Source organism: Limulus polyphemus, unplaced genomic scaffold, assembly GCF_000517525.1.
Source record: "Limulus polyphemus unplaced genomic scaffold, Limulus_polyphemus-2.1.2 Scaffold2738, whole genome shotgun sequence".
NCBI lineage: Eukaryota > Metazoa > Arthropoda > Merostomata > Xiphosura > Limulidae > Limulus > Limulus polyphemus.
This window is the reverse complement of record NW_013668348.1, coordinates 141,040-151,478: the sequence shown is the minus strand read 5'-3', so window position 1 is coordinate 151,478 and position 10,439 is coordinate 141,040. Positions and strand designations below refer to the sequence as shown.

Sequence of the window (10,439 nt, the reverse complement as noted above, 5' to 3'; positions counted from 1 at the left end):
ACCATTATACAGGTTCTTATTTAAACACTAGATACCATTATACAGGTTCTTATTTAAACACTAGATACCATTATACAGGTTCTTATTTAAACACTAGATACCATTATACAGGTTCTTATTTAAACACTAGATACCATTATACAGGTTCTTATTTAAACACTAGATACCATTATACAGGTTCTTACTTAAACACTAGGTACTATTATACAGGTTTGTATTTAAACACTACATACCATTATACAGGTTCTTATTTAAACACTAGATATCATTATACAGGCTCTTACTTAAACACTAGATACTATTATACAGGTTCGTATTTATACACTACATGCCATTATACAGGTTCTTATTTAAACACTAGATATCATTATACAGGTTCTTATTTAAACACTAGATACCATTATACAGGTTCTTATTTAAACACTACATACCATTATACAGGTTCTTATTTAAACACTAGATACCATTATACAGTTTCTTATTTAAACACTACATACCAACATACCATTATACAGTTTCTTATTTAAACACTACATACCAACATACCATTATACAGGTTCGTATTTATACACTAGATACCATTATACAGGGTCTTATTTAAACACTACTTACCATTATACAGGTTCTTATTTAAACAATACATAACATTATACAGGTTCTTATTTATGAGCCTAATGTTACGTTTATCAATAATGCTATTAGTAAATCGTTTGAATAACTCTATAACCTTTATTCACTTATTATTTTTTTACAGATTTCATTGTAGTTCGATTACGTTAGGGACACATCTATGCTGACTTTACAATAATATTTTTCTGGCGTACCTTTTCAATAAAGTGATTTTATAAGACATCATGCAAGAATGTAACTGTTTTTAACCTCAGATTTGTGAGATTCCTGTACACTATCTTCAAAAGCACATTTAGGTTTTGTTTATTTGTGAGGTTTATTATGTGAACGGAATGTACTTTGTTCTATTCTGCTTAGACTTCTTTATATGACCTCCTATAACACGCCCCCGCAATCTATTGAGAACATTTTACCTAAAACTTTGTCTATCATTAACAAATCTTGCTTCATAAAATTTGCCTACAAGTTGGTTAAGTGTATTTTATTAAAACTTTGACGTCATTGATATAACTAAGATACTGTTTGTTTGTTTTTCGGGTCGGTAATTACTGATTAACTTAGTTAAGTCAAAACACGGTTTTCAGCTACTTTATGTTCCAAAACTTCTTATGTACACTAAAATTTCTCATACTGACTACACAAGCACTAACACAACTGTTAAGTCACGAATGAAACAACGGGTGAATGATAGTTGATGAAATGACGATGTTTTGGAACGTTGTCAACACAACTTAATTATATTGAACGTTGTTTTTATTATTTTATAATTATTTCGAGGCTTTCAACTAAAACATTCTAAAAATCAGAACTAACACATTTCAAAGAAAAAAAAAGTAATTCCGTCGGAACTGTTATTACATTAAAGCTATTATTCAATTCTCAAACAGACAAGTCTGGTTGAATACGGAGAACTGAATATTTCCAATACTGGTAATGCAATTTCACCAAAAATGTTATATATAATATATTTGCAGGCCACGTTGGTGACTGTTTGTGTATCCATAAGTGAGGCTATTACAGGGAGGTAAGTAACCTTATCATGCTGTAAAGTGGGTTTGGTTTAAGAAGGATTTGGTGAGAAATACCAGAATAATTTGTTGGGATTAAGAATATTTTTGCTGTATTAAAACTGAAAAGTAAATATGTGTAAGAAAATATTCAGAGCTGACGAAAAGTAGAGAAAATTGAAAAAGATATCTTAAAATGTTTTCTTCATTTCTGTACATAGTAACTTAAAATAGTTTAGAAGATGAAGAGGCACTAGTTTCTTAAATATGAAATATTATCCAAGCAAGTCTCTCTAGATGATGGATGTTTTCGTGTGAATGACTTGGAAGGAACGTAGGCTGTAATCCATAATGTAATCATTCGAAACCGAGAGATATTTTCTCTTGTGCACCATGTATAATCAGGCGAGTGAATAAATAGGTTTAACGAGTAATCCGAACCCTCAAAGTACTAACAAAGGTTTATTTCGGGTGTATAACCAGATAAATAAGATATCTTAAACTGCTTTTTTAAGAACTTAAATGGACGGCGTTTACGTTCTAAACATCATAAGATGTAATACAGTCAATTTACTTGAATAATCCGAAAATACATCAGACTTATGGAAATAAGAATAATGATACCACAGTATTGTCACTTAAATTGGATATTATTTGCGTGATAAGGCAAGTGTTGTAATGTATACAACTGTTACCACATTTACATTACACGAACAGCATGATAAAAAATACCTTCATCCAAACAAAATTACTTATTTTGATGAATAAGAATTATTGTCAATACTAGAACTGAAACATTTCAGGATTTGTTTGAAGTTATAACTGAACGATATTTGCAACCACCACATCGTTTAATTTCAAGATTGTGCATGTTTAAATAAAAAATGGGTTAGCTTCTGGGATCTAAATACTTTACAAAAGAAATGATTGAGTCAATATAAAATTATAAACATTCATATTTGGAAGTAAGTTACTCATCATCTTAATTTCATGAAGATTCATATTTATGCTTGTTGTTTTCTAGGGCGCGGGTAGTGGTAGAGCTTTGGATTTCAAAGCTGGCGAGTTGGGTTCGAATCCATGTAGCACCATAAAATATTTCACACATTTTTCAGTTATGAATGTGACGCGTTATAAGAGTGACAGTCAATCCCTTAGCATAGAGTACAGGTGCTGCTGACTTGTTGCCTTCGCTCTTCTCAAAAATTAAGAATGGCAGTTTAGCTTTATTATCTTTGAAATAAACTGGTACGAAATACCAGTGCTCTGCTGCAGAGTTCAAAGGCTCCTCATGATTCACAGAGACCCCAGTGTACCGTTCAAGCATCTTTATTATCCCCAATTACCACTATAGCCCCCAAAATGGTCCATATCCAAATAACAACCCCGTTAGGCCATCCGCCCTTGGTCTCGTGCGCCAAGTTTCGTTCTACTATGTTGTGAGAGAGGTATAAACAGAGCTATAAGCATGTTGCCCAGATGATCCCAACGAGGTCCAGAAACATAAAATCTGGTTACAGATTCAGGTTCAACGTCCCTGAAAATCTAATACTAGTTCCAAATCATGCTTTGGTGACCTTCTGTTGCGTTTTTCCTGTTATGTAAGATTTTGTATAAGGCCTCGGAATAGGTTTTACAGCTTAATTATTCAAACACGTTCTAACAAAACACTAATTTCTCAACATACACTATCATTTGGTCTTTTGGAATGGTTTTCCTCATTGTTAAAAGTGGGATGTTAATGGTTTTACGTAAAATTTATCTATTCTATTTCATATCTATACAAAGTTTGAGTTCCATTCGCCTATTCGTCTAGGACTTCTATAAATACATTCATAATTAAAACAGATTTGTGAATCATGTTTTTATCAGTACTAATTATACATCAGACTGTCGTACACAAATCGTGTCTTACTGATTATTTTATATTGCTGAAAGTAAAATCCGATCATGCTTAACAGATTCATACTGATATGATCATTTTTTAGAATTTTCTCGTGGCTATGAGTAATACATAAAAAAACTGAAACAAATAGGTCTCAGTTGGTTTGAACTACATGGGTTTAATACCGTAAATTCAACCTATGAGAACAATGTGTAGTCAGGGAAATTTAAAAACCGATATTTCAGGATATTAAACCAAGTTTCTGATATCAAATTAAGTGTTGTGGTCGTTTTCTATAATATTTTTAATACTAGTACAAAATTTAAGAAAGAAATCTGTTGTTACGATATTTAATGTTTTAAGGCTACCTTTATTTGAACAGCTACTATACCATTAATCTAAACGGAAGAAGAAAAAAATATTAATTAGACTTAAATAAAAAAATGAGATGAAAACCACTATTAACAGTAAGCGTTTTTTGTCATTATTGTTATTTTCAGAGTAGTTTATTTCTGAACAGTTTCGTTAGCTGAAAATATCCTGTAAACTTAGAAAACGTCGATGATATAAAAAGTTTTCCATCACGACCGGGACCGCATTTAATGAAACAAATAGTTTCATAACAAGGTTTACTGGTAATAAAATCAGCACGTCAATTCTTCTTTTATTATATAATCCTGTGATCGTGTTGAGTTCCTTTAATTATTATTAAGCTTATCTGTAAACAAAGCTATATATTTGCTGCTTACCAAATGTGAGGAAATTCTAGGCTCATGAAATACCAAAACAACAGCTCTATATGAAGCAATGGAATAGCTGAAGAAAGGATTTATTTATTACACTCATCAAGTGAAACAGGATTTAAATATTAACCTTGTACGTTAAGAGTGTCTAATATGCTTATGTGTAGCGTTTAAAATACTGAAAATTTCCTACCGTTATGTTGTGTAATCAGTGAATCCGAGATAAGATTGTTTTTTCAGCAGCCACTCAATTTTACTTAAATTCCACCTAAAACATTTTGCTGTCGTCATTGTAAAGGAGTGTCCGTATTTGCTACATTTGATTCAATAGAAAAAAGCCTTCATCAATAACTGCCACTCAGAATAGCAATGAAGAATCAAGTTTATGGGATTAGTAAGAAAATAAAATCGTTTTGGACTCAAAAAGCTGCTCTAGTGAGAAATCCTTTTAGTCATGAATATCGGTTTAAAAACGTTCTCACTGTGGTGGGAATAACAAGCAAATGCTGCAACTTACTAGAAAAAACTTCAACTAATGAAAACTACTGCAAAAGGAAAACGTTATTTTTATGAGAATTATATAAAGAAGTTTAGGATTTTTATACGAAACTGGTGGCTTCATTTTTTCGAGAAGAATTAATCATTTGGTTTAAAACTCAACTGGAGGGATAAGAAGTAAAATTTGTGACTTTTCAAAAACGAATATGGTGTTGACTGGTTAAATAGTATATTAATTTATTTAAAAAATACACATCTTATTATATATAACACGTGCATACTTTCAAAAAATAATTCAGCAGTTAAGGTAATCATAAAATAGCAGATATGCTATTACAAAACCAAGTTAATTTTCTTGTTCAAAAACTAAAAGCATGTGGCTATTTGTATGCATCAGTGAATATATAATTATTTACAACATCAGTAGGCATGTCAGTATGTCAGATCAAATATAAAATATCTGCATTTTGATAGCTGACGTTTGGCTAAACTGTCTGACTAAATTAAGATGTGAATTTTTCAAAATTAAGAGTCAAATTTATTTGTCGCATGATATACAATATTTGATTTTGAACTTAGAATGAAGTTCATGAAAACAAATGCTCGATGTTTTGCAGGGTGGTTTCAAGGAAAAATGACTACCAGGGATCTCGTGACCTTCATTTTCTGGATAGTCTTGCTTCCGTTATCCCTAGGTGGCGCAGAAGCTGCAGAATCAAAAGCCACTGATGTTGGTGAGTCTACTATAGCTCTTTGAGATAATCTATAGTTTAATGATAAGTTTAAATAAAATGATTAAATCATTATAAAGATATGTAATAAGACGTCACTTATGAACAAGAGAATTATAAATACCCTAAGTATAACAGCCATTAAGTGCTTTTAAATTTTTGATTTATGTAATACGGTAAAATACTGTTTTAAGCAGTACGCTAAAATATTGTTTTATGCAATACATTAAAACACTGTTTTATGAAATACATTAAAACACTGTTTTATGCAAAACATTAAAACGCTGTTTTATGCAATACATTGGAATACTGTTTTATGCAGTACATTAAAATACCGTTTTATGCAATTCGGTTATGCGCTTGTTAACTTTCTGAAAACAAGGTGAATGTTACTACACTAACAAAACTGAAGAAGAACACAACTATATCTACACTTTCCAAGTAGTGATCTGTAAGTTAAATGATGAAGAATATTGATACTTCATTTACCCAACGTGGGTGGTTCTTTTGTTAGTTACGTAAACAATCAAATAGCAACTAGAATTAAGTACTTGTTCCATGTAAGTTAAATTTCCCAACTTGTGGTTTAACAAGCTGGATGAACATATATATATGAAGATATGAAAGATTGGTGGAAAACAGAACATAACTCAAGCCCTTGCCCCATGCATAACTTTAGTAAATTATATAAGAAGATATAGCAATTATTGTATAAGTTAGGAGATAAAGAATGAAACTGTAGGTACTTTGATAAATATAGTTTTAATCTTTACCTTCCTTTGAGAAGATTAAGTGTTAAATGAGCTAAGTGAAACAAAATAAAGTGCATGCCTTATTCTACGTAGGTCTTTAGTAAGTTAAGCGAAACAGAATCTAGTTAACATACCATAAACGAAGAAGGTCTTAAGTAAGTTGACATGGCGTGGCCATGTGGTTAGCGTGCCAAGCTTCGGATCGAAAGCCTCCAAACTTACGTTATTTAGCCGTTTGGTATTATGAAACTTTCGCCTTGCTGTAGCTCACGTGATAGTTTAATAAACCTTAAAAGACACTTACAAGAAATACTCTATAACATTCAATTTAAGTTAATTGAAAATAGCATAGCAAGTTAAGTTGCGTCAGGCAATAATTTAATAAATTAAGTGATTGAGAAGGTAGCTGCTAAATGGAATACTTTGGTAATGTGCTATAGAAGAATTAGCTCACTAAAGTAGTTTACTAAGTGTATTAAAAAGAGTGTAGTACCAAATTTCACCTACCATTCTTTGGAGTAGCTTTGTTATTAAGCTTAGAATTGGGTTGACATTACGACAAAGAATAGACACTAAAAAGTTTGAAGAAACTTTTTGGCAGAATAAAGCTCATGGTATAGAATGGACATTGTTTTGAAATATTTTAAACGTATTTAATGTAATTAAATTTACATACCACTGCCTTGCCATTACTAACTAAACATGCAGTCGTACAAGGGTCACTGTCTTAATATTCTGTAGCACATTACCCTTGATCTAAATAGCTAAATTAACAGTAATAAGCTAGAAGGAAGGTAGCTAGTCAACACCACCCACCGTTAACTCTTGGGCTACTCTTTTATCAACGAATAATGAGATTAACCGTCACTTTGTAACACCCCCACGGCTAAAAGGGCGTGCATTCTCGGTGACAGGAACTTGAACCCGCGACCCGCAGATTACGAGTCAAGAGTCCTATTAGAGGCATACATTAAAACAACTTTCGATAATCGACTGGTGAATTTTATTTGAATACTCGCCTGTTTTGCCTCCAGACACATATTTGATGATCACTTTGAAACGGCCCGGAATGGCCAGGTGGTTAGGGCGCTCGACTCGCAATTTGAGGGTCGCGGGTTCGAATCCCCGTCCCACCAAACATGCTCGCCCTTTCAGCCGTGGTGGTGTTATAATGTAACGGACAATCCCACTATTCGTTGGTAAAAAGAGTAACCCAAGAGTTGGCGGTGGGTGGTGATGACTAGCTGCCTTCCCTCTAGTCTTACACTGCTAAATAATGGACGGCTAGCGCAGATAGCCCTCGTGTAGGTTTGCGCGAAATTCAAACAAACCAAACCAATTACAAACAATACTTTCAGTCATTTAAGTTCCTGCAATAAAGAACTTTAAAGGGATGTCGAGTATTATTGGGGGTGATGCACTATTTTCAAAGAACCTATAATATCTTATTACACGGCGATGCAGATACCTCTTAGACGTGTCTATTCACATCTTCTCACAGTGAATTGGTTGCAAATATGACTTCTGGCTCCTTTTTTACACTCTTAACAACTGTACGTTTGTCACTTTCAGCCAACTTGAACGCCTTTTTTTCTATTTAGCTTATACTGCCAAGTTCCCAAAATGACCTTTTCACGTGTCGACTTTTCACATACGTTCTATAAGTCTCTTTTATTATTCATGCAAATCATTGCTTGTTTGTTTTTTAACCTCAATAGCTTTACACACTATTAGTCTACGTATCAGACGTGTGTCTCTATATACAATAAATCTCCTTGCAGAGCGTATTGGGTGATCTGTGTTATATATTCAAGGAATATCCAGATGTTTATGATAAGTCACTTGTCGCTAAATATATATAATTCGTAGCAAACGATTATACATGTACACTTAGGAAAATTTCTTTCGAAAAGAAATTGGGTTTTTCTCAATTCTTCTCTTTGTACCCCAAAAAATAAAAGAACAAAAATTGAAACCAACGTAAACTATATGAAATTAATGACATCGTTCAATGATCTGGAAATTGTTGAAACACGCACCCCAAATAGATTTACCCCACTTAGCTTTACCATTGTCTAATACGATGTTTTCGTGAAGTGAAAACTTCTAAACCCATTTTTCAACAACTGATTTTCTCTTCTTAAAATGTTATTAGCAAGTGTGGTTTCAATGGTCGGCCATATTTATGTCAGTTTGCACATTGCACACTTGAAAGATTTTTGCATACACTGTCACATATTGATGGTGATGGGTTAGTTGTTTCCCGAGTGTTATAGAAGGAACATGGAAGCTGCTGTATTACGTCTGTTGATGGCCAGGCAATCTTTTCCGTTTTATCTGTTGTATTCTATTATAGCTTTGCAAGTCCCTTTCTGCCTTTATCTTCTTAGGTGATGAAACATGCTTAAAAACTGATAATATGTAGGCTGGTGACAATGGGTCATTGCTAATCACACTTTTAAAGTAAATTAAAACCAAAATATTATACACTTCCTGGATTAGAATGGACTATTATTATACACACAAAAATTAAATATGGGATTTAGATATATATAGACACTACATGCATGTGACTGAACCCTAGTTATATTCATAAGCAAGTATTATTGTCATAGATTTACGTATAAATGCTTTTATCGTCAAATCGTTTGGATTCATTTATTAGAAGACGACCAAGCATTCAAAACTTCACTATGATTTCCATTACGTTTGATTCTATGGTATGTTCACTAAGATTTTCATTACGTTTGATTTTATGGTATGTTCACTACGATTTCCATTACGTTTGATCTTATAGTATGATGCAGGTGTTTAATAATATAACCAAAGGTCAAATGCATCACTTACCTCCAACAAAATGTTCGTTGCTTATACAACTGTTGTTAGCTGGCCACCAATCTTTCCTAATATTTGATAAGTCTTCTCGTTTTACTGCTGCTATCCGTTTCTCTCGTTGGTCAACATTGGCAGGAAATCTTTAGAATGACAGAGGCCGGATTTTTTTCCTCTGTAATTTTCACACACGACAGTTTGGTCAAACTGTCCTTGATTCCGCAAATTAGCATTAGATTTTACTTTGTATTTGTAAAATACACCATAAATAGACGATGTGAGCAAGCTGTTTTCACTCCAAAATGGCGGTGAGATGATGTATGCGTGACATCATGAGCAAAACTCCTCGATATGATTTTAATGAATTGCTTTTTGTAATAAACTTTACATGAAAGCTTTCAAGTTAATGAAACTAAAATCCATTTTGGTATAAAGTTGATAAATATAATTAACGAATTATGAGACCAGAAAAACTGTGGGGAATACAGAATAAGCTTCATAGTACTTTTAATTTGTTTATCTGAGGTGTATTTTTGTGTTGAAATTTATATGTTTGCCATCTGTTTGAAAAAGTAAAAGTTAAATAGAAATTAATTGACTGTTGACATCTGTAATATTATCATCTGTTTTCAAGATTAAAAGTTAAATAGAGATGACCATTAATTTTATTAATATTGTCGCTGAGTTTCGTTCCTCCTGTTCACAATAGTTTTAGATATTTTATTGCTTTTCTTCCAACTACTAGTTTTTAAAGTTAATTTGATATTGTTTACATATTGATATGCACATGTGGTTTTTCATATATTGAAAATTTTTAATAGATTACATTTTCGCAATTTTTTCTCTTCTTTGTCTCAATAATAAATCCAAAAAAAATATTTTTTATTCACATTCACCTTAGAAGAGGCATTAAAATAGTATCGTTAAACATTTCAGTTTATTTTGAGGTTTCTAAAATTTAGATGAAGACACTAATCACACTCCTGCTATTCAGACTAATTATCAAAATGGTGTCCATCATAAACCAAGTCTCTCGCGATATTTATATTTTCAAAATAGTCAGCCATTTATAAGTACGTTTCATTTATGCCCAGAAAGTAAGTGGAGAATTAGTTGAAACCTGAAAATAATTCTACGACTATACAGAAAGTGAAGGAGAAAGTTACAACACATCTTCTTACATGCCACTGCACTTCTGTCAGGTATATATATAGTAAAAAAAGAAGTTACAACATATTTTATGCCATCCCACAGTACTTCTTTCATGTATACATACAGTGAAACAAGAGGTTGCAACACATCTTCTTACATGCCACTGCACTTCTGTCAGGTATACATATAGTAAAAAAAGAAGTTACAAC

General features: G+C 32.4%; 1 protein-coding gene across 1 annotated transcript in view; it reads left to right on the top strand.

Moving 5' to 3' along the window:
• Positions 1-1,603: 1,603 nt before the first annotated feature.
• The window catches only part of LOC106467785 (asparagine-rich protein-like), a 12,624-nt gene continuing 3,788 nt past the window's right edge, over positions 1,604-10,439 (top strand). Inside the window, exons 1-2 of the mRNA XM_013928163.2 lie at positions 1,604-1,654; positions 5,381-5,497. Of these exons, the coding sequence (XP_013783617.1) occupies positions 5,398-5,497 (100 nt within the window). The 5' untranslated portion in view covers positions 1,604-1,654; positions 5,381-5,397. The remainder of the gene's footprint in view (positions 1,655-5,380; positions 5,498-10,439) is intronic.